This window comes from Thunnus maccoyii, chromosome 6 (assembly GCF_910596095.1).
Source record: "Thunnus maccoyii chromosome 6, fThuMac1.1, whole genome shotgun sequence".
In the NCBI taxonomy this organism is placed as follows: domain Eukaryota; kingdom Metazoa; phylum Chordata; class Actinopteri; order Scombriformes; family Scombridae; genus Thunnus; species Thunnus maccoyii.
The window spans coordinates 9,223,368-9,249,746 of NC_056538.1; the positions used below are offsets into that span (position 1 = coordinate 9,223,368).

At 38.8% G+C, this 26,379-nt stretch overlaps 1 protein-coding gene across 2 annotated transcripts in view; it reads right to left on the reverse strand.

Moving 5' to 3' along the window:
• Nucleotides 1-8,713: 8,713 nt before the first annotated feature.
• igsf11 (immunoglobulin superfamily member 11) overlaps nucleotides 8,714-26,379 on the reverse strand; it is a 104,852-nt gene continuing 87,186 nt past the window's right edge. For both annotated transcript variants that reach the window (XM_042415211.1, XM_042415209.1), the window contains 5 exons: nucleotides 19,261-19,468; nucleotides 18,575-18,730; nucleotides 16,572-16,694; nucleotides 15,431-15,578; nucleotides 8,714-12,283 (listed from right to left, as the gene is read on the reverse strand). In XM_042415211.1, coding sequence (XP_042271145.1) covers nucleotides 11,725-12,283; nucleotides 15,431-15,578; nucleotides 16,572-16,694; nucleotides 18,575-18,730; nucleotides 19,261-19,468 — 1,194 coding nt within the window. In that variant the 3' untranslated portion in view covers nucleotides 8,714-11,724. The remainder of the gene's footprint in view (nucleotides 12,284-15,430; nucleotides 15,579-16,571; nucleotides 16,695-18,574; nucleotides 18,731-19,260; nucleotides 19,469-26,379) is intronic.

Genomic DNA, 26,379 nt, shown 5'->3' on the forward strand with positions numbered 1-26,379 from the left:
GTCTGATATTTCTCATTCACTTCACCCATTATCCTCTGTACCAGACTGACAAAAAGTATATCCAACAGTGAGCAGCTGTCTCGCACATCCACTGACACTTGTGCAAACTGACATATTGTGTGATATCCACCACATCTCTTTCTTTGCCTATTCCTCTGGACAAATAAAATACGGCTGCCAGTAAATTGATAAGGTGACAAAGGGACAAACTCAGATAGAAAAAGATAGAAATAGCCAGAAAAAACATTGAGAGTGGGCACAGAGGAGGAACCATCCTTGCCAGCAGCTAGGAAACTGATTATGTGACAGGTGGCAAGGCCTTGATACTGGACCAAATTTGATTCCATCATGCCATTGCAATATCCTCTCCTCACTGCAATGCAATCATACTTTTCTCTTTCTTCTAACTGGAGGCTTTTCAACTGAGGTAACATGCATTGAGAGAGAAGATTGTGGCTCCACTACTTCAAGACGTAGAGATAAAGGGGACAAGATGGAGCCGGTAATGATCCAGCATTTCACTTAAATTGTCTCCAGAAAGGTATTTCATTAAGAGGGTGTTACTGTCCTGTGAGGGGATTTGCTTTGACTCACTTCACAGACATGGAAAAGGTGTCTAGTATTTTTCTTGGCTTCCCAAACACTGATGGCAGGTGGTCATAGAGATATTCTCTGTTACTAATTCATTTTAATGCTGAGATCTGAACTATAAAGAGCTAGATATTTTCCTCAGACTAAAAAGACTAAAAACCAAAGACTAAAAACCAAAGCCTCCATTGCAAATGGCCAAGAATATCACTTAATGCATGTTTAACATTTCTCTTTCTTCTTGCTTTTATGGATATTCCTTTAAGAAATTCTGAGATGTAGAGTACATGTTCAATTAAAAGCTTTATTAATTGGAAATGTGAAAATCTACCTTATTTCACTGTATGTAATCTTGGAGCATTTTATAAAAGAAACTCATATCTGATTTTGGCTGCTTTTCCACTGACTACAAAACAGAAAAGTTATATCAAGGCTTTGAGGAATCAGCCCCTTGGCACAGTATAAGGCAATCATTCCTTAGTGTTTGACTCTATACATATCATTTCATAGCTTTCATGTCACACTGCCTGACTATGGTGAAAGCTCTGCAGTTTTACTCAGTCCCACAAACCTGCATCTTACATCTCATCAGTGAGATCTGATCCCACATTTCTTTTCTTCCGAAAGAACAATCTGCTGATATACCATTTCTTGTCAGTCTCAGTCCATCTAATCCCTCTGCTCCAGAAATTCATGAACAGTTTGTTTCCTAAACTGGAAGTTATATACTGTATATTCTCCATCTCCACATTCGTGAACTTATAGACACAAAACTCAATAAATATAAGCTCCTCTCTCTACCAGAGTGGAGCTGGGATTTTGTTTCCAATGAGACTTAAGCTTTCACTTTCCTCCACACCTGGCAATGTTGTATGACGATCACACACACACACACACACACACACAGATGCCTTCCTGCTTACCTGCTGTGAATCTTTCATAAGTTGCCCGAAGCTAAATGAGGTAGAAGCAAAGCACAGCACATCCTGAGAATTAGTGTGTTTAAATTTGTGTGTGTGTGTGTGCGCCTACAGAGCTGCGTGTGTTTTTTTGTGTCTGTCACATCCCACTCAAAGCACGCACACTTGCCTCTTTTTTCCCACATACAGTATATTCTCCTGTTTCAGAGTGATGGCAGGTGAATTGTCTTCTCTGTGCTATTCGACCATACAGGCTGTTTTCCACCGTTGGTCTCCAGACAAACATGAGAGACTCTGCAGATCAGTTTGAGGAAAGTTTCTCTGCTCATCCCCTTATTTTCTTCTCTACTTCCAAAGCAAGACAAGGCAACATACTCCATTGCACACTTTCACAGAAAACAAGTAGCAAAGCAGAGCAATACTACAGCAAAATAACCATTCTGGAATACAGAGGGTTAAGTGTTATATGCAAGTGTAGTCACTTCACACACAACTGAGCAGTATTCAGTGGATGCGAGAGAGAATAAATTCTAACACCCACATACTGAGTTACAATAATAAACACATGGAACCAGCTGAAGAATAAAGGACATACAAATTAATTTTACAATTATTATCTACGGTGGTTAAAATGTGTTAACAGCATCTACATAAATGTAATGAGATGCACTTTTTCTATGTCAATATCATACCACACGGGCCTCAAAGTTTAAGATGAGCACCTTGGTAAGTGTCATCATCAAAAATGAGGATTTCAAGTAAAGAAAAGTAGTGGACGAGCTCACATGATGAACCTGGAGATGAACAAATTATAATAATGAAATAGACTAGCTTTAGATGAAATTCATCCATTCATCGTTCACTGAGGACAGTTTCAGAGTTGAGTTGCGTAGAGGGTTGGTTCGACTTCAGCCCCCTTACTTACACACTTAACACCTTAAGAGTGAGTGAGTGAGTGAGTGAGATCAATTTTTAAATAACATTAAATCATGGAAATGTTTGTGTTTTCCTGCATTCATCAGCAACTGCAACTTTGAAAAAATCTTCAGATCAAAGGTGAAAAGTAGAACTAGTAACTAATGATACTCCTGCTCTTAACATGTTAACCTTGCTTTGCAGTGAATGTGCAGTACATTTTAATGTAATTTACTATTTAGGAAATCCAATCAAGTGATTTTTACTTGCAAAGTAACACGGCAGTTGGGTATTCGACTGTACAGTTATTTTTTTTTATCCAGCCTCATTAAACCAACCACTAACTTCATCTTAACTCTTGCTCAAAGTTTAAATTGTTTTTCTGAGCCATCCTCCTCCTTTAAACTCTGAACCTGTCCATCGCAGTGCTGAATCTGTTTTTATCTCCTCATTTTCTCTCTTCTTTCTCTTTCTTATTCTTCATGGATTCTCTGCCAGATGGACTGCTTTGACCTCTGACTCACCGGGTTAACAACATCTATAGAACTTCTGCAACTCTATCAGACCAGAGAAAAACACTGCCATCAAAAAAAAACCTGCTATTTTTTCTATCCTCCTTTGTTCCTTTCAGTCATCATCTGCTTTAGTGTTTTATTGAGTGCTTTTGTAGTCAGAATGGAAAACTAAATTTGCTTTGATGGATTGTATTAAATTAAATTTTAAAAGAAAATCAAATAATAGCATGGCTTTTATGCTGTTGTGCAGTTCTTCAGAACTTGTTAACACTCTTCAGAGAATCACGCAAAGCATAAGTAGCCTATCTTTGACCAAAAGAAAATAAATATAATGTTTACCATGTTGGATTTATTCCAAGCATTTTTCCCAAATGTATGCAAGCTCAGCGGCTGTGTGGAAAACAGGAAATGCATTCAAACATCTGAAAACTATGGATAATATTGGAAAAGTAATGGCCTAAAATGCTAAGATGGCAGGATGGTTCTATAACCATATATTAACACACACAGAGTTATGATTAGAATCTGACTGACTGATATGTTGGCCAGTTTGGGCCTGTTGTAGATATACTGTATGGAATTTAAATGACAAGAAATATCAGTGCAGAAATGCCGAAGATTTTTGCGGTGTTGCCATTGCATAGTTTATCCAACTGTTTTATTAATTATTTATTTTAATTTGTAGTTTTGATCCAGAGCTCTTTGGAAAATGAGTTTGAGTAAACCTTATTAACAATGTTTGAATATGTTACGTCTACCTCCAGTATCGGTCAGGCTCTAGTTGTGATAATTAGATGTTGTTGGCAGTAAGCCCTGGCTGCTCAGCATTCCGCTAATCCTTGGCCAACTGGTCATCACAGTATAAATCCAGACTTAGTATGTATGTGAACACATGTTTTCTGAATTTAAACACATGTTGGTTGGTTGATTATCATTAATGTGGTATGTGTGCAATAGTAAGTAAATCTTGGTAAACACAGACAGTTTTCAAAAAGTGTACCTCTCATTTAATTACTGAGAATCTACCCTTTCTTTTTATTATTATTATTTGTTTATTTGTTTCAACTTTATTTTTTATGTGTATGTATTTATTTGTATACTTACTGTTGCTTGTTACTGTTGCTGTTGTTGTCATTACTTAGGAAAACTAGATGAAATATTTTTCAAAAAAAGATAAAAATTTCACTGGTATTAACCGTCTCACTGGTGTAGACATGTATTCTGACCATTACTTTTACCCACACTGTACAACAACAAGACTCATAGAGTGTGGTGGTAGCTGGCAGGACTTCCTGTAGCAATCCTTGAATAAGTTGAATAAGTGTCTTGCTGAAGGTGCTGCACTGTTTGACCAGTGGGTCATTGAGGGGATGTGAGACATTAAATAGATAGATAGACAGGCACATAGATAGATAAATTCACATTTCACATCTCGCAGACATGAATATAAAGAGAAAGACAGAGGCAGTCAGCCAGTTCCACAGTTCAGAGCTATTATGGGATGGCGGCTCTATAGACGACACTGGAGAGCAGAGAACATTTTGGATAGGGCCGTGTAATGGATGTCCAAAGCGATTTCTCAGAAACAGCATTGCGCATTCAGCCTGGAAACCACAGAGGCTTGATTGGCCGTATTCAGCTCCATAGTTGGCCACATGTCTGCCCTGCTGGGAAATGGGTTTCTGTCTTTTATCCCCTTTTTTCACTGTCTTCTTTCATTTGTTCTCTGTTTCATTGTACAGTGTGTTCACTTTAGCTGCAGTTAGTGAATCACAGATTAATGAACAAGTGGACACTCACATAGATAGACACAGAATCCATAAGTTGTTGCACTAATTCTGAAAGCCATAAACCTTTATTTTATATGAACCAGTTGTTTCCATTTCAGAGCATCCAATATGGGTAGTGGTTTCCACTGGTGGAGTGTTTCTTAGTGATTAATGAAGATTGTTGTAATTGTATCCAGTTTATTGGGGATTGTGATTCAGTATCATAGTTAGCTTCCTGTATTAAACATAAAGATGTTCATATTTGGGCAAAATCTGGACCTTCCTTATTATATATACCCCTTTGTCTGTGTGCTCAATGTTTTTGTAATATTTGCCATTGCATTCTACACATGTGTGTGCAGCTTGATGTATGATGGGTGCAATTTATGTGTTAATGTATCTAAATTAATGAGCAAGAGACAGAGAGAAAGAGAGAGAGTTGAACTCGGAAAAGAGTTTAGTCTCACACGGTCTCAAGCTTTTATATTGTAAAAGATATTAGCTCCTGGTTCACAGAAGTTCTGTGGCCACAATTAAGTATGGTAGCATTTTTGACAGTTTAATAAAGTTAAAAGCTTTCTACTGCGGCTCACCAGGGCAGGAGGTTAAAATACATTGTCTAGACTACAATGGTCATCATGGTCAACATCTATCAGAGCAATAGAAGGCCAAATGATAGTAGTAATAAAAAAAAAAATATGTTGCACCTTTCAAAACTAACATGGCCTTTGCATAGATTGTAAGAAAAACAAGAAAAGAAAAACTTTAGAGAAAACTGGAGTAATAAGTAATTTGCAAGGTTATAAAAATGTGTTGTACAGTACTTCTATAAAGCAGGAGACAATCATTTTGTGTTGGGGCTCTCATTGCAAACACTGAACTGTTTACTTCAGCTTTAATATGCAATAAAGCCAGTGCCTTCAGTTAGGGGGAGGACATTGGAGCAATGTTAACAGGACTTTTCAGTGTCCACTGGACACACATTCATCATTTCTTGTGCCCAACCCACCATGTCATCATATGTAAATTAAAGAGATTTTTTTTTTAATGACATTAGCTTATCTTATAGTTTTGTTGCCATATTGTGCCATATTATTATTAGTATTTCCAACAAGGCTTTGTGATTATCTTGTGAATGTTTTATTATCTTATTATCTTTTATTATTCATTATTAATCAATAGGTCTCCTGTGCACCAAGTGTATCTCAAACAATGTGTTTCATTTTGGACAGCAACCATGTAGCCACATACATGTGATGAGTGCTCAGGAGTGAGGTTGTGATAATGTTAAATAATGAATAAAACAGAGCTGTGATGTTAGTAAGAAGAAGAAGAAACTGAATATTGGAAGGAAGAGTGAGAATATTCTTTAGATTCATGATCATTCGAATCTCAGAAAGCAGATAATTAACCACAATGTTCTGCCTAGGAGTGTGAACACATACACACATAGCACACTGGATTCAACACAGACACTCTCTCTCTCTCTCACACACACACACACACACACACACACACACACACACACACACACACACACACACACACACACACACACACCAAGGAGGTGGTCTCCTGTGCAAATAATGAGCACAATCCTCTGGAGCAGTGCTCCATTGCTCTTTCTGTCTCTGCCTTTTCAAAGGTCACTCCTGTTGATCCTTAAAGCTGAAGAGGAAGAATAAAGAATTCAGATTAGAACTGAGGTCACAGAGATTAATGTAATTAAAATTCCCCGATTAAGACTAAATTAAGACAAGTGTTCTGTCAGCTGCAAGTTATTTCCCCTCTATTCAACTGAATTTAAATAAGTCCATTAACACTCAATCCATCACCAATGGATACTTTGCCATGTTATAATGAATGCCTCAGAATCTACTGTTCTCAACTCTTACGACAGGATGTGAGGATGAAATTTCTACCAGTGTGGTAGGGAACATCCTTCTGCAACTCTGAGGTGCATGAGTGTATAAACACTGCCCCCTAGTGGTTCATTTCTTATTTCTACACATTACAAGACGTGCTGAACTTGTTGAAATAAGCATGGCCTTGTATAAATCAGCTAAATATACCATGGACCCACCCACAGAGCAATATCATACATACACACACAGACACACAACACACACACACACACACACACACACACACACACACACACACACACACACACACACACACACACACACACACATACACACACACACACATCATTTGTTCTGAACTTGCAGTTTTGCTCAGTTACTTTGGCTCAATTCTCAAATGAAGTCATCAAAACAATATATCAAATTCACAACATTTTTGTTAATTGTGCACTACAGAAAGAGCAATTCTCAGTCTTTGTTAGCATTTGCAAATGTTTTTGCACATTTAGGCAAATGACTAGGTGCAGTTGTCTACAATTTGAACAATTATTGATTGTATATGTCTTTGTGATCAAAATAAATTATGTTTCTTCTCAGTTGAATGGTTTTATTCTCAAAAATATGTATTGATTCTTACATTGTGCACGTCATCACACGCAGAATAATCTAATTGTCAAAATCTGTCAAGCCCATGTTTCATGGAGGAGCCTGCTGAGGTTAACATTGGATGGGGGAAACGGATGTGAAAAGTGGAGGAGTAAAGTATACAGTCATCGACCACAAAATCAAATATATTTTTTTGCTGCAATAGATGCATCTTGTGATGACATAGCAGCAGAAGTGTGCAGAGGATGGTTGCGGTATACAATATGATTCGTCCCCCATTGCATTGCAAGAGAGAGCATTAGGTATGAGGTCGATGAGAATCTGTGGCCATGTTTTGTTTCAATATGCATTTTTTTCTGCTTACTATATTGTACTTTGTTGTGTGACAATTGCAGGAGAATAAAATGTTTTTTCCTCTCATTACATGCAAATCTAAATGCCCTTTTGCTTTACAAAGTGGAATGTGAAAATTTCAACTGTTGAATTCAGCATCTGAAGAGATCTTCATCTTCAGAAAGATAACAGTCTGGTAAGCAGGCAGTGTTAGTAAAAATGTAACAAAACTTCTTAACATTTCGACCAACTTGGCTTTCCACAATGTCAAGGGAACGTGTCATTTTGGTGGCAATGACTTATTCATTGACACAATTACTTAATTTTGAAACATCAATTAAAGGTTTTGAGTGAGTTACAGCCTTTTGCAGGTTAACTAGTGTTTTGCTGCATGTATGAGCTGTTTGAGAAATGTATCTTCAGTGCTGAGAACTTCAAATACCTTCGGGAAAGGTGCCAAAGCAATTGAGAAAAACTGTAATCAGCTGCACTGTGAGGGTCAGCAGCACCACACAGAGGAGGTATGTACAGAAAATAATCGCATATTTTAATGTGGATGTGTTCATGTATCTGGTATGGTCTGGAATCTGCAGCTTTACTTGGACAACATTTCATTTTTTTTGCAGCATTACACAATTTGTCTTGGGAATAGAAACCACAAGTGCACAAGGAAACTAGCACACACATTTTTTTTCATATTGTTATTCTGTACAGATCCCTTTTCTTTATGGTTGTCTTAACAGCCTGCAGCAACACCAAAGGCTCGATAAATGAGTTTCATAGAAAGCTTGCTGAGCAAAGCCTAAAATGTGGTATTCATATTACACATTATTCTGCCACAGTGAGACCCAGCAGCTCTTCCTCAACACAACATCTACATCGAGATATTTTATGCAGAATCGGAATATATTAAACATATTTAAAATGCAGTAATGTCTTAATTTCTTCATGATGATTTTCCACTTGAGGGTGTATTTTTCTATCTTTTATATTTATTTCTTCTTTAAAAGTGATGTTCATATTCACCTTAAATACATGAAGCAGTTAGTTATAAACACTGCACGCGCACACACACACACACACACACACACACACACACACACACACACACACACACACACACACACACACACACACACACACAAATGAGCAGGATGCTGACTAGAATGTATTAACAATATTTATTCACTACATGTTCCAGTGTTATTTTTCCTATTTCATCTCAACCCAACAGTAAGAACAATATGTATTTCTTTACATATTTACAGATTGTTTTTTACTATTGGCAATATATCACATGTCATTATTTATCTATATACACAACCCATGTACCACCTTGTGTACCATACGCCAACCTAATGGCCAGGATAGAAGATGAAATCTTTTTTTTTAATATGGGTTAAAACCTCAGTAGTTTTCTACTGATTGTGCTCACTTTCCCCTATTGCTCCTGCAAATGGAGGGCAGAGTTAAGAGTAAAATAATCTCAGTTTAGCTTTTTCCAGCTTGTCATTCTCTCTGGGATGTTGAATCTCACCAGAGATCTTAGAGGAGAAGTTCTTCTCTAACGTTGTCAGCCAGTGTTCAGGGCAGGGATGCTGGGAGAGATGGTGATCGGAATCTACATAGAAGACTTCATGTTGAAAACACTGACAAACGAATAAGGAGGGGAGGTGATCGGAAGCTTTGACATTTATGATGAACTGATCATTTGACCTCAGTGTTTGTGTATGTGTTGTAGGCAAGAGAGCAGCCTTGAGATTAAAATAAAAAGATAAACTGTTCTGCAACAACACAGCTACACAGTGGATGTGTAGCTGTGGTCAGACCTGGACCTGGGTCAGTGTAGATGGACATGATGTTTGTGATTGATCTGAACCAGTACATGCTGTAGTGACTGATAGAGTAGAGAATAAATTAACACATAAAGAATTGAAAATACAAGTCATCTCCATCATGACTTGTAGGCAAAATCAAAAGAAACAGGTTTGTGTGTATCATAGGCGTACATTATTTATATATCTAAATGACCAGCACTCATCAAGTCTTATTTTTGAGACTCCATCCATAAATGTTTGAATTAAGGGATAACATCAATAATACAAAAGTACATCACCATGGCTAGTATTTATTGCTTATATGCTTAATACTGTAAGTTAATACCACTCTAAATTCATTGTCTAACCTTCCATCTTTTTTGTTTTTAATTTTCTAACCCAATTAACTTTATTAACACTCTTTATTGAATGCATCTAACACTTACTTGGACATGGCATGAGAGACATAAATGTAATAACCTTCACATAAAGAAGTGCTGCTAAAGTCAGTGAAGTGGTGAGATAATAATAATTATGATGCAAAAATGTTTTTACCATAAGTCATGATATTGTATTTGTTATATTTTTGTATTGTTAGCACACAAATATGTCTCTGTAAGACTTTAAATGCCAAAACAGCACATTTAATTAAAACCCAAGTTAGATGTATAGAAAAATTGCTTTAAAGAAAGAAAAAAATAACACACATTCCAATACTGCATGTAACACACAAATAATTGTTGTATCAAATATTGTATCATAGCTACAGGAAATTATTAGTTTTGTGCATTCAGTTCATGCACAGAAAGAAACGAGGATTGCTAAATTTGGGAACACTGTAATACGTGTTTCTCCACTGGTGAAATTTGGTTAAAATATAGATACAGTAGGTCAGAAACACAGTGATACTTTGCACCATATACAGCATAAGTGTGTACTATTTATAGTAAAATATATGGCCATTAGTGTTAAACCATACTGTATTTACCTCAGAGCTTTTAATGAAATGGCAATACTCATTAGAAAAAGAAAATATAAAAAGAACATCCCTTCATTGAAACCAATCACACTGTCTATCAAACCGAGCTTGTTGTCTAACGTAAGAAAAAATTAAGACACATGAGTTGTAAAATATGTATCGGTCAGACACGTAATGTATTTTCTTTGATCCACAATCTAGCCTACTGTTGTAGCCACAATATGTACAGTAGAAAACAGTAGGTGTTTGCCTTTTTCAAGGGGAAAAAAAATCACCTTTAAATATATATTTGTCTCTTTATAAAGCATTTATGAAATAAGACATCATCTTATTCACATCTTCTTAAAGCAGCACTGATGTGACATGAACCAGATTAGGACAACAGCAAGGATGAACACAGCAAAGACTACAACGAGATCCATCTGCAGTTTAAAGTTTAAATGAGAATCCAGCACTTGTATTATTTTATAAACTGTCTTCAAATACAGTATCACCAGTATTGTGTCATATTCCCCTACTGTATGTGCAGAAATATTATGATTTATGTTGTACGGGTAAAGCATTTCATTAGTAAGACTGAGTTATTCTTTATAAGACAGCAGTTTTGATATAATTGCTCAGAAAAGTGCAAAAACGTAATTAAAATGTTTGCATTCAGTGAAGATTATTATGTGATGTATTGCACCCAGCAAAGCCCCTCGCTCTCTACCCTTCTAAGGCAATTTCAACCAACATCATTTTATTCTTATACTTTCATCCTTTAGGTCACCCCTAACAGACATTGAACATTCACTTCTTCAGTGCATAATAATCCTCATCATCACTATCATTACTGTCAATCAAAATAACAACTGTGAGAGAAGAAATTATTACAAAGAATATGGACTTAATTTGTTATCCTAAAACAAGGGACACATGCATTTATGTGGGAATCCGAGCTCACTTTTCTCTGACCATGCAGTATGGACACACTGAGATGAAAATGCCTTACGTTGCTTTCAGTTCAAAAAAACACAATCATCACAATGATCCAGCCCTGAAAAAGATCTGGGAATTGAGATTCTGCGGGAAATTTCACTCCAGCTTTGTGAAATCGTCTAAAAGTGGTTGAGAAATAGATCTCGCCACAGCCACCAGGAAAGTCCATCCAATAAGGGGATGACCTGATTCCATGTAGTACTCGTCTCCAAAATGGAGGGTCCTTTCCATCAAGGAATTGGCATCAAATGAACTCTGCACTGTAAAATCAGTTTGTTTTGAGATAAAAAGGTTGAGACATACAGAAAGACACAGTTGTAAAGGGCAGCGGGCTGCTTCAGCCCATATTCGGTCTGTTTTTCATCAGTAGATTTCAAACATCACAACCAAAAACTAATATAGTCTTGTTTTCAAAGCTAACAGTTTACCAAATCAGATTTCAGACCAGCGAGCCTGCTCTGCTCTGGGCGGGCACCATGACAGGCACCGCCCCCATCCGCTCCAGCGTGGCCTGGCTCACTGCGTAGGAGTGCGTGTGCTGCCCATGTGTGGATGTCACCACCGGTTTTAGGCTCACAGAGCCGTTGCTGCGCACCATGGTGGGGGGAGACGGAGCAGAGTTTGTGGTGACCACCAGAGTCTTGGGTGGCGGGAGCGTGTGACTGCCATTGGCAAACGATGCTGTTGTTGTTGCCGTTGTGGGCTGTGCATGGCGGGACAGTGGGGCTGAGCCTGGTGCTGTGACCACAGGACTGTGGCCGTGTCCTGCGTTCTGGGCCTGTCCGTGTCCATGTGCGCCATGGGCAGCAGCAGAGAAGGTCTGGCGTGTGTCTCCGTTGTAGCGTGTGTAGGAGTTGGTGTCATAGTTGGGTTTTGGGTTGTGCCAGTAGCGACTGTTGTAGGTGTTGGTAGACGTCAGCGTGTCGTTCTCTGAGGATGAGGCGTCTGCGTGGAAAGCCTTCACTGATGATGACCTTTTAGGAGGAAGGTCATCTTCTCTGTTGAGGAGATATTTTAAAAAGAGTCAGTTTGGTTAGATAAACATGTAACATCAAAATACATAGTTATTGGCTTGCTTAAAATGAATCTTATAACTGCACATAAATTTAACGATTAATGATTAATTAATGACTAATGTGAAAGGAGACGCTATTAGTGACAAACCCACAGAGAGTCAACCTACTCCACAATTCCCCAGTGTTTTAGTGACTTTGTACTCAGTGTTTTGGTATTATGGCTTCCAATTGTACTGAAACAAGTTTAAACTTTAAATTTAAAACCCAAGAAATTAGATAGACATAAAAACAGATAAAACACAATTAAAAGCCAGAGAATAAAAGTGGGTCTTAAGGTGCATCAACAGACTCAGCCTGTCTAATGGCCTCTGGCAGGCTATTCCAGAGATGAGGAGCTGCTACAGAAAAAGCCCTGTCCCCAGCCTTTTTTTTACATGAACGAAGCACAGCTAACATGCCATGGTAGGAGGATCTGAGGGGTCTGGTGGTGCTGTAAGGGGTGAGAAGTTCTGAGATATATGTAGGGGCGAGACCATGGAGAAATTTATAAAAAATTAGAAGAATTTTGAAGTTTATCCTGAAATGAACAGGGAACCAGTGTACAGATCTGAGGATAGGGGTGATATGGTCTCATTTCTTGGAACTTGTCAATAACCAGGCAGCAGGGTTCTGGATTAGTTGTAAACAGGAAATGGTAGCCTGAGACATGCCTAGGTACATGGAGTTACAGTAGTCCAGCCTGGATGATATTAGTGCATGCATGACTCTTTCTAGGTCAGAGGGTGAGAGGAAAATATTTTTGAGATGGAGGGCCTAATTTTGGTGATGGTTCTGAGTTGGAAAAGCTGGACCTGACAATGGAATTTACCCGCCTGTTGAAATTTAAATTGCTATCAAATATAACACCCATGCTCTTAGCATGTGGATTGATATAGGCAGAAAGATGATTGAGGTTCTGGGCAGTAGCAGCAGTATGATGTTGGGGCTCAAGTATGATCTCTGTCTTGTCCTCATTTAACTGAAGGAAGTTATGAGCTAACCAGTCTTTGATGTCTAGGAGACTGTTTTGTAATTTTGTTACATTGGCCTGATTTTGAGAACTGAGGCAGAGGTAGATCTGTGCATCATCTGCATAGCAGTGAAAAGAGATGCTATGAGTTTGGGTGATTCTTCCCTATGGGAGCATGTAAAGTCAGAAAAGAAATGGACCTAAAACTGAACCCTGCGGAACCCCACATGAAATATTTACAGGTGTGGAGGATGAGCTGCCAATGGAAAAAGTGACCTGTCTGTTTGAAATGTAATGTCTGACAGAGTATAAACACAAAAGATATTTAAAAATGCATTGTAAACAATGACCTTTAAGTCAATTGCCAATAAATAAAGGCATCTGTATATATTTACAAGTGAATTTCATGCTTCAGAGACGTGAGCAGCCCCCACAAACATAAACCCAGTGTGTAAGGAGCTGTGAGAGAGACCCTTTGGTTACAGAGCCAGTGGACAGACGCCAGAATGGCTGTGGATCATTTCCAGTAGCCATGATGGAGCCAGAATGCAACCTTAATGTTGGTCTGTGTCTGCTGTACGTGTGAAAGAGGCAACTATTTGCTAACAGTTTTGTCATATCAGTGTTATAAGGTGATAATATGTCATTGTTGTGTTTGTTTTTGACTAAAAAACTCAACTTTTGCTGCTTTTAAAATCACTGATAGGTGCTCAAAGAGAGCAGTTTAATATCACCACTACCCTGATATAGTAAAGTTTAATCTCAGAGTTTATTAGATTGGCGTATGCTATTTTGGTTTAAGGTATAGGCATCAAAGGTCTCTATACTTACACTAATGGTTATAAACATTAGTGTAAATTGTAGCGCAAAGTTCGAACAAAGGAAATAGACCTTTTTCATAAAATACATTTTGACATGTCACAGTAGGGAAAGCACAGTAACAGTGTAAAGTGTAAATGAAATTAATGATGAAGGTTATTGATGGCTGAATTCCATTGGTCACACTGTCATGGCTGAGTGAGACATTGTTAGTGTTATTAGTAACACCTGTGCTTTTCCTACTCTGTCAAGTCAAACTGTCTGCTGTGAAAAAAGCTTGTCCTCGTGAATCCTTGATGAATCCATTCACTGACTGGAATTAATGTTGTGAACATGTCACTAATATGAAAAATTATATCAGTTAGGTAGCCAGTTAGTTCATCTTCAAATATTTAGCACAAATCCTCAATGACACATTAAAAATTAAAAGAGCTTTACTATGCAGTCAAGTTGCAGCACACACTGAGAATCTAAATAGTTCTTTGTTCATTTCTGCTGTCAGATCATCCAGGACCCTGTTAGATAAACAGTGGGAGGTCATAATATCTGGACATAAAACTTGAACCTCAGATGGGATTTGTTACACGGCTTTTATATTGGATTACATTATGAGAAGTGTTTAGAATGTGTCCACCACCTGTAGTCAACAACCACTACAATTAGACAACATGTCATTAAAAAATGATAACACACTTTTGATTTGTAGTTTATTCAAATATCACTCATATAAATTATGTTTTATGAGTGATTTTAGGTAAACAAGCTGGCTCCTAATACATTTGTCTCTCTTGTAATTTGCAGGAAAAGCAGAGCTGTAGGGGTGGAAATTGTAAATGCGGAATTTCAGCCCAAAATGAGGCAGATGTTATCCCAATCAGCCAAAGCCTCAGATATCTGAACAATGATTTATCTTCTAAATGATTCATGGAGTGATTGAGAGCTGAAATTGCAGCCCATTTAAAAAACTGACAGAGCTTCACAGACTGTTTGAAAAGACAAATTAGGCTGTGATGATAGGAAAAAAATGCTTCCACGAGATAAGATTTAAGCTGAATATTCTAAGCTTTCACTGGCCTGAGTTTTCTGAGCTGAATCTTTGTTAGTATTCTACAATGAGAAACACAATGTTGCTGCTGCATTTTATAGCCATTTAAAATACAGTAGATTAGGTCACAAATGTAGTCTCCTCTTTGCCAGTATTGTGTTATCTGCTCTTTATGCACTAGAGACTACAGGAGCTTTTGATTGCACCCAACCAAAGCACCATTCTGCAAAGAGAAAATCAGCAATCAGTGGCCAACCTGATCTCATTTGGGATCTCCTCCTCATCATATTTGTTCTTATTCTTCCAGTAGAAGAGTGTGACCACCACTAACAGGGAGCAGATGATGAGAGCCAGGACTCCAGTAGCGATGGTCCCTGCTATCAGACCCACACTCTGAGGCTGGGCTGCAGGACAGAGAAAGGAGAGGATGGTTTCACAAATGTTTGACAAATAATTTACATGGAGTTCAGTCTAAGTCATCCAGAATAGCTGTCAGCTGAAGAGAGAGCTGGGTGGGTTGCACAAAACTAAATAATGTGAAAAAGTAAAATAATATGTTGATTAGCTTGTGCTCAACATTATTTCTTTTAAGCAATTTTGATTTTGACATAAAGCAGCAAGTTCAGGTGAAAGGTTTCAGGTAATATGACTCAAGTGTGTCCTGAAGAACAGCTGCTATCTAAAAATCACAATTGTGTACATTATAATGTAATGTTTTGTTTCTAAACCAAGATTGTGACATGGCTATGAAACATGTATTTCTAACACACAGAGTTTAGTGGACTATATAAACACTGGATATTTAATCAGATTTTTTTTCAATAATACTGAAAGAAAATAGAAACTGGGATGGAAAAGAATCATTTATTGTAAAACTTCACCTCTATAAGTATTTACATCTGCACCATGTTGGCATTGTCTGTAGTTAAATAATTGAGAGCCACTGCTGTCGCTGACACACAGACTCAGCACTCAGCTGTCCGTTTGCCTGCATTTCTGACACACACTGGGTGTCGACCTGTCATACATTGTCAGATTGTTTTTTAAAACTGTCTGACCCTGCATGACCCAAACCGACTGTCTTTCAACTTGTCTTTTTGTGTCATTGGTGTCAGATGTTCTGCTGTCTATAGTCCTGGTGTTGTCCTGTGTTTAGTTATATTGTTTTATTTCCTTGTTTCGTCTGTTTATCTGTCTGTTTGACAGTCACTGTCAAACAGACAAACTGAAGTGTCACTCAAGAAGAAGGCTTCTAACTTTATCCCCATCTGTCAGTCCATGAGTGAAATGAGGAGGTGGCTTTTCCATCTGTAAATGTACACACATCTGTACCATATGACAATAACAGTGCCACATTCATCCAGCAGAAAAATAGCAGTGTGTCTTTGTGTACTTACGTGCTACAACCTGAAGGTTGAGTAGGCAGGTGCTCTTGCCAATAGCATTGCTGGAGGTACACTGGTAGAGTCCTGAGGTGCTGGTGCTGATGTTTCTCAGTGTTACAGTGCCCTGCATCTGGTCTGGAAGACACACACACAGCCACATAGTAACTAAAGGTTATTAAAAAACACAAATACATGGACACACATGGCACATTTTCCAAGCACACAAACATGAAGCAAAGAAAGAAACATTTACATGAAGAGTGTCTATATGTCACATCTGAATTACTTTAAATTCAGTTAAAGCAAATAAGTCATTTAACATTTAAAATTGTTGACAATATATGGCAATATATTCAACTGAACTACTTCTAACATCTACCAATAGGGGGTACTGTATACCTTTAATACAGGGTGTGCAAGTGAAGTATGCTATTCAGTAAAATAGGAAAGGTGCAGATTCCTTTCTTCCACAAATGATGAATGAGTTGATTTGTGAGCTTAATTTAACAGGATTAATACACTACTGGCTTCATTAAAAAGGCTTCACCATGAGTTACAGGAAGTGAGACAGCTTTTCGCCTGCTCTCTTCACAGTGACATGACATATCACAGCTGTCTGTATCAAACTGAACACAACGCACTGAGAGATTAGAGTGACAGTGACAAATCCAGGATCCCATTTCAATTTGAATCAAATGCAAACAGCAGAAGACAAGCTCAAATTTTACAAAACATATACAGCATACAAAAGAACGAGGCCTTGTTTTTTCAGTGTATGAGATCAAATATCAAACCAGGTGAGACAGGCTCAAATACAGTAGTCATGAAGAACTGAGACGCATATATTTATTTAGTGAGTTGGTGTTTCTATTTCGTAAACACAGGGTGTGATCCCCTCTAATAGCTTCAATTGAAATGTCTCACAAGACAATTGAATTTACATATTTCAACTGTAGGATCTACAGGTGTAAGACAAAATAATTGAAATCAACGTAGTTACTAACATTAACTTTAATGTTAGTAACTATAAAGCTGGTTCATGCTATGTTACATTGCTTACATGGAATTACCAGTATCTATTAACCGTCTATATTAGTTAGTTTCAATTTGTGACAATTTTTGACCAATGCAATTGCAATTTAGATGAGACACGATTGACCTTCTTTGAAGCTTTAAGAGGTTATCATATCAAAGTGCTGACATGTCTGATGTGCCAATTAGCAGCTCACAAATGCAGATAACTGACATGTATTCAACATAATATGAACTACTTGTGTAGCTGAATTTGCGATTATGATTCGGTTTCTTCAGATTTCTTCAGTCCTCTCTCAGCAAGTAACTACATTATTTGTCTGTATTGCTGTCTATAGAAAAAAGAAAACATGTGTGGGAATCTGCTGTCTGCAATTGATTTTACCTCTTTGTATAGTAGCCTTTTATTGACCAGTAGTGTACACACAACACAAGTAATCAGCGATTAAGGTTATTTGACTCTGCAATGGGCAAAGCTGGAAAAGAAAGGAGAGTCCACTACACCAGTGCTCTCTAATGCTGAAAACCAACTGCAACTCCAACACACATGCTCCTGTGATCCTGACGGATCTGAGAGTAGCTGGACGGGTTTTAAGTCAATTATTGCATCAGCCCAGTTTAAACAAATGTTTGTTGATTAAATACAGTGGGAAAACTGTTGCAGAGTTGGTATTCAGCATGAGAGTAGGAGGAAGAACATAATCACACCACAAAAGCACAATCACTTTATTTGCTTTCACAAGGACATTGCTGACACGACACACACACTCATTCACAGATTCACATTTCAATCACTTCATCCATCCTTCCATCAATCATCACCCCTCAGCAGGAACAGAGGGCGGGCAGTAGTTCAGGCCTGGCACACGACGGGTGGCGATGATGGTGGGGTTGTTGCTGAGTCTGAGCTGCGCTATGCGTGTGAGATTTACCAGCAAAGGTGGGGCAAAAGGGAACTCCGACGGCCAGCTTGTTTCTAATACCTTGCATGGCGTTGTTCGGCAGCTTGGGCAGCGCGTCCAGCTTCTCCCAGGAATAGGACGGTGTGGGAATACCTTCCTCCGAGCTGCAAATCAGCATGATGTCGCTGCCTACATCCAGCGTGCCCTGGATTCGACATGCCGGCACCGAGGGGGGCACTGGCAGATGGAGAGAGTGGGCGGTGTCATGTTAACCTCTTTACAAAGCAAATCTAATGTTTTCCTAATTGCAGGAGAAACTGCATATTCAAAAACGCTGAAGAATCTCGTTTTGTCCAACTGTGCTTGCATGCTGCTTAAAAGGATTCCTCTTGTTACTTAAAAAGCTGAAAATGAAAGCTTCAATCTCCTGTATTTTTGTCATAATGATGAAGATTTAGTTTGTATCTTTACTTTAGGGCTCTACAGTCTCGGATGTAAGCAGGTACGAAGGCAACTATTCTTGCAATCTGGACATTAAATAGGATATATTATTCTCTTCCATTGACCTCAACTGACATCTAAGATTTATTTTGGGCAAACAGAGTAAATCTACATGGTCTAAGTTAATGGAGATGTGACAAAAGTGCATAAAAATCTTGTAGGGTGCAGCTTTTACCCTGCCTTATTCTTTGACTGCTCTTGTTTATCTTTTTTAACATTTAAACAATAATAAATAATAAATCTGTAGCACTGCTGCATTTAGTTACCCAACACGGTGAGCCCAATGACGCCGATGTTGCGCCCCCCTCTGTCTGGGAGGTTGTTGACCAGGCACTGGTAGGTCCCAGTGTCTGACAGCTGGGTGTTGTTGATGAAGATGGAGGCACTTGTACTTGGCATAGTGGCCACGAAGCCCACACGACCATTGAGGTGGTTGGCGAGGCTGAACACCTGGCCGCCCTGGTAAATTATCACCTGGATTGGGGCGTCACAGGGAGGGGGAGGGAAGGAAGAGAGACAGACAAGGTAGGGGATGTAAAGAAAGACGGTTAGTTTAAGAAAAAGTTTGGAAAAATAGGGAAGTGCATGGGAAAGGATGAGAGGTAGAGATAGACGTCGGTGACAGATAAAGTGTGGGGAGAAAGACAGGTGAAATAGAAAATTGAGAATCAGGAACTTATAGATTTTTGATCCCATCACAAAAAATGTAAACAAGTGTCATTCACGGACATTTTTCTTTAGTGGACTATTACAAACATCCCTCACTAGAGGGAGACCTAGTTCTATTAAGATGCTGAAAAAGAGCTTTTGTGGTCAGAGTAAGTCAAAGAGTAAACAGAACTTTTATTTCTTAAGACACATCAAACAAACAGACAGAGAAACCAAAAAACCTTTTATTTGTAAGTGGTTCTTTCTAGTTCAGTGAGTAAGGGACAATTTCAGGGTAAGGAGTACATACTAAAAGTATTCTTTAATGGCACTATAAGGCTCTTCAGATAAAAGCATCCACTAAATGGTATGCATAATTGAAAACATTTTGACTCAGAGACATATAAACAGCAATCTGATGAATTTGAGTGTAGCAATGCAGACAGTCCTCTGCACAAGGAACCAAATCCAGGGAGAAATTAAACCAAAACCTTGCCTTTTATCATTACATCTGTGACCTTTGAATATATTCGAAGCGAGAACACTCTTGTACAAATGAATTTACGCCTTCGGGTTGAGGTGAGGTTGCCTCGGGTCCAAATTTAAGAGCAATGAAAGATCAATTTGTTCAAAAGCTTCCCTCGGGCTTCAAACTTGGGCTGAACAGCTCATTTGTGAGACCGAGCCACATGCAAAACAGCTCTCACCCCTCAGCTGGGCCCACACAAAAGATGAAGAGGACACACACAAACGCATGGTATGTGCACACAAGTGTGACACTCACTCACACACACGCGCAACGACTCACACACGGGCACGCACACACACATGCACACAAAGCACAGAGGGGAATCAGAGGGGCTATTCACTTTGGTGAAAAGAGCCCTCATTGAACTGTTCAAAGACCCAGGCAGGGAAACAACCAGCTTCAGTGTGTGTGTGCGCATGTGTCTGTGTGTGTGTGTGCGTGAGAGTGATAGTTCTGATGAAAGTGCAGGAGTGTGTATGTGACTGTGTCCTCCACCGCTGCTTAACGGTTGTAAATTGCGCGGCTGCAATTTCCTGAGTGCAGTACGCTCGCTTTGTCCTCTTATGTGCAGATGAATAGGCAGCTCCTCAGCTGTGATGAGAGCCTGCAACTGCATCTCCTGTGTGTGTGTGCGTGTGCGTGTGTGTGTATGTCTGTGTGTTGCAGTGTGTCAGTGTGGATTCATTTACTCACAGAGAGTGTATCAGTTTTGACTTGTGAGTGCGAGTGTGTGTGATTGTTCGGTCACAGTAACTGTCTCAGTCTCTACAGGGCGCTAATAACTGTGTGGTCTCACTTAGATTTTGTCAGTCCCTTCTTTTTCAGTAATGTCTTTTTCTCATCGTCTGTCTGTCTCAGCTTACCTCCCTGTTTCTCTCTCTAGCAGGCGGCATCGGTATGACCTGGCTCTACACTCCTGATGACCTAACAAAATAATCTGCATGCTCGGTGAAAGTGATCCAATCAATCGGCCTCACCCGCAACACTGTCTGTGTGTGTGTGCATGAATGAGCAGAGGATTAACGCAGGCCCTAACCTGAGCTGCATCTTTCACCTGCCCCGTGCTTTTGCTTTTTTCTGCACTCCTGTTGGTTTTTTATCTATTTGACAATTTAAAAAAAAGAAGATAAATCAAGGCTAATAATCAAATAACAATTTAATGGTCAGATTTTCTAGCTGTGGCTCTAATGTGCCACAGTCCAACTATTGTCCACACGTGTCTATGTGATCTAAATTTATGCGCGTGTGTGTAAGTGTGCGTATACCACCTCATCCTCTCGCGTGACCTGGTTGGCTTTGTCACTGTGCGCAGGGAAAAAAGAGGTCATGGCTGGCACTCAGATGGCGGACGGCCCTAAGAACTCTGCTGGCCCAAGTGACTAGCAGGACGTTCCGCCGCTGGCCCAGCGGTAAACCTCTGCTACATCCTCTCCCTTCTAAAATCCTCTGCACTCCTACATGCACATACAGTACAAGCATCCACTTACACTATATCCTGCATACAGAAAGCCTCTGGATATTCCCTGTCACCGCACCAGTCTCATGACCATATAGCCTACTTCTGATTGACCCTAAGGACCTGTTGGCCCTGCACATGAGGGATACTGCCACCGCCTCAATAAAGCCTGAATAAACCTCTAAACCTCTACAGCCTCCCTTCAATTTACTGACTGTAAGCCGCCACTGTTATCTCTTTCTATCCTCTGAGACATGCTCTGAACAATATGTGCTCAGATCCATTTTACTCACTTTATGCTGGTTTTGCATGATTTAGCCCCTGAACTACATAATGCGTGTATACTTTACGGTATTGCCAACCATCAGCATATAGAGAGTTTTCAGGATAATTTCATACCAGCCAGTTTCTGCAAAATCTTTCTCTTTTCTTATTATTGCATGAGAATGGTGATAGTAAAAGCTGTCACAGATGGTCAGTACAAGTCAAGTTTATTTGTGTAGTCCAGTATTATGTCTCACTTTACATCGTAGGCCTACATCAGCAACAATTTGAATAAAAGTTTGTAGAAATGTGACTTTAATCCAACAATAGGGTTAAATAGATCTTATGATATTGTAGTTAATTATTACCAATTAGTAATGTACATGAATAAGTACAATTTCAGCTTTCCATGTTGTGTCTAATCCAAGAAAAACAATGAACAGATGTGGAAAGGATGTCTGATATGGTAAAAATCATGTGACCAACATGAACCAACAATTATTTTTTACATTGACATTATCATTCAGTGATACTGTTAATAAAAAATAAAGATGACAAATTGATCACTTTGAAATGGATAAACTTTCTCAAAGGCTGTGAAAGTTCATTTTCAGAGCATAGCTGCCTTCATACACTCTCTGATCAACTCACTCACTGTTTGCTTACAGTACATACATTTGGTCCAAATTGGATCTTGCATTTGTGTGCAATGTTACCAAGAGCTGATGTCCCATGGGTGATGGCAAGTAAATAAAAAAAAATTCCTTTGTACTGATCAATAAAACATATCACATTACTGTATATGAGATACTGTGAAGCTGAGCGTGTGAATTGGAGTGTAACCTCTTCTCAGCTTCTCCACAGGGAGGGGTTACAGCCTTGGACAAACAACATGCCATTTTCGAGTTTGTCTGAAACAGGTCTTTGTTCATTTTCTTTGATGTGTCGGCCAAAAAATCGATCAGTCGAGGTTGAAAGGGGGTTGCAAGACAAGAAAAGGGCTACATTTTGAGAGAATGTGAATGCAGCATCTATCTGATCCATCCTCTGGCAGATTGTTAGGTTCAGATAAGGATCAGAATCTGATCATCTAAAATACTATGACAGATGTTCTCAATTACAGATTAACATCATTTCTGCACCACATATTCTCTATGACCTCAATTTCACCAGAGCCTCATTTCACTGAACTGCACAATTTTACTATTTCGCTTAAAAAAAGCTCCCTATCTAGGAACTGATGAAAACATATCTAACTTATTTTCCAGACAGAAAATCATTTAGAAAAGATACAATTAAATTGCAAAGAGTTTTCATCAGACCTGGAGTGATGAAACTTTCTCAGCAACTTTCTTTCTATGACTAGAGCAATTGGATTTGAAAGGATTTCAGAAAACACTGACAATATTAAACTGCCAGGCTCACCACAGTGAAGGAATGTCTCCAACGTGTTACACATAAACTTTTGATATATCAACTCTTTTAATGATTGCAGCTATGAAATCAGTTTCAGAAATTAGTTTCACAGATGTTTCCTGAGAGAAGAGTGAAACTGGAGCCTTTATTAGAGCATAAATAGCACTGATATCCAGCAAACAGTTTAGAGAGGATAAACAACAGCTCAGAAACATAAAACCATTGTCTAGTTTTGTGTGTATATGTGTGTGTGTGTGTGTGTGTTGTTGGCGTGTGTTTATCTGGATTATCTCACACCTAGCGGCCCACAGGAAAGAGGTCAGGACGTTTGATCACAGCAACAGCATGATGGACAGATTATATACACAGGAAACAACACATGAACATACACACACACCAAAAAAACACATATTACACCTCTCTAAGCTACATGCCTACACGTTATAATCTTGAGCTCAGCATGTCAGGTAATCAGAGTAAACAAACAGGACTATGACCACTGAAGTTTAAACTGTGAGGTTGAGTGTTATTTATACAGTACAAAGTCAATGAATACATACATTTTTACATTAATCTCATTCATTGCAACTGCAAAGGCAGCAGCTTTATTCAAAAGTGAATGTAATTTATTATTTACACACAGCTGTTATATAAAATCTGTCCCTTCATTGCTGCATATTTTTTTTCCAATTGGTTTACTACAGTACAAGGAGCTGTAACATTGATTAATTACCAGTTTCCAACTTGTAAATACCATTCACATCAACATCCATCTTGTAATTACGACTGGGAAAGCTCCGATATATCCAACCCCCAAGAAAAAACAAACAAACATGGATGCTTCATGTCAGCCAAAGTGCCTCTCTCAAGGCAATAAATCCAAAATTCATGGATATAGTGTTTTATTGCTATTGCACAGTATGTTTAATCCTCACATGACAAATTCTGTTATCATACACCCCTCTCGAGTTGTCCAGTATATCAAACTATACACTATAATCTTCATTAAACCTGCTGTGGAAACAAGGTTTAAAAACAACATTGCTATATTATCACCTTTTAAGTTAACATGTCAAATTATTTACTCATCAAGCACATACGGAGCAACATTAGCATTCATTTTGAGTCCAATATTCACTCTCCTTTCAGTTCTATTATGCTTCCCGATGGAAATATCTGGCTCTCAAGCTGCAAAATGCTCCACTATATTCCCCAGCTAGTTACTGCTGTGTCTGTCTGCTGTTTGGTGCTGGGCAGGGTGGGTTTTTAGAACTTTTTTTTTTGGTGAAAAAAAGTTCCTGCTGCAGACAAAAACAATGCTATGAGATCATTCAGACTGAACCAAAAAAGTTAGTTGCAGCCGGAAAACCAAAACAAAGACGCTATCAAAGTTCGTAGAGCTGATGGGTTCTTCACTAAAGACATCTCCATCCACATTACACATAGTCATTTGATCCATTGTTATTATGAAAATTTTGATTAGAGCCACATTAAAAAGAGATCAATTTAATGGAATATTTTTTTTTTTTTCAGTTTGTGCTATGGTCCCTCCTTTGTATTAATTACTTCAGAGATCTAAACAGACTCCAGATGTACCAGGCTGGCACACTTCCTCGCCTCATAAACAAAATATATGAAGCTTATACTTGACTCATTAAGTTCTATAGCCTTAAATGTGGAGTCAACCGTGTAGGCTTAAGGCTGTAAAACACAAGGTTACGTCTTGGACAGCAAGTCAAAGCATGAAACAAAATACCCAACAGAATTAATCTGGGCAACAACAATCAGCCAAGTTTGCAACTTCAGAGAAGCTGATGTGTGTCGGGTACCCTCTCTGAATAAATTGCATTGTCTCTTTATATCGGAACATGGTATTCAAATTTGAGAAGAGAGAGATCTGAGTGTGCTCGGCAAAGTGCTAACGCAGGATGTGAGGGTGTGTGAGTGGGTGAGTTCTGTTCAGTAATTCTTAATGGCTTTTAGGATCAACTGTAATGATTTATGACATTCTCTTCCTCTAAAATGACCTTGTACTTGTACTGTCGCCCCACGCAGCACTTTATTTCATCGCTCACTTTTTAGACAGCTCACCAAATTCATGCACAGAGTAGAACTCCAGCTCACTGTTTCTTCTTGTGGGTCATTGCATGTGTGTGTGTGTGTGTAAATTCCCATGTGCTGTTTGTGATCATGAACACTTAAAACCTTATGTGTGCAGTATGCTTGAGCAGGTACACATGGACTTAACTATGTATGTGTCATATACTGTATGATGATGATGACCCATGATGATGACCCAAAATTAAAGGCTCATGGGTTGAACACACCAGCACTGATATGGCTGAGGTCTTGTTTCACAGGGACTAGATATTGGTAAATGGCCATCAGTCAGAAGTGTGTGCATGAAGAAGAGTGTGCTAGGCCCATTGTTGTTCCTAGTATATATAAATGACATCAAAGAAGCATGTAAATGTAACTTGTTCCTATACGCAGATGACTCAGCTCTGGCGGTTGCTGATAAAAACTTGGCTCAGCTCCAGGAAAGGCTTAGTGAACAGCTGACTAACATCGGTGTATGGTTCTCTGACAATAAACTCTCTTAACACCTTTGGAAAAGAATCAATTCTGCTTGGCTCCAAACTCAGATTAAACAAAGCTAAGAATTTTAAAATAATTTTAAGGGGAATGTCCCTTAAAGTCTCCCTTAAAACATCTGTCAATTACTTGGGCTGTACACATGACAGCAATGCAGGGGGTGCAGGTATGTCCCTGAAAGTGGTAGGAAACGTGAACGCCAGAACTAAGTTTTTGGCCATAAAGTCAGTGTTCCTTAGACAGGAAAGTCAGAAATATGTGGCATCCAGCTTAATCCAATGCCACTTTGATTATGCTAGCACATCCTGGTACTGTAGTCTTCTCAAGTTGTGGAAGACAAAACTTCAGGTCTCCCAAAATAAACTGATCAGAGTGGTCTTAGGTCTCAGTCCATTAGAGCACATAGGGAGGAATCAGTTTATGCAGCTAAACTGGCTCCTCGTTGAGTCCAGACTGATAGTTAAAACTCTGTCAGAT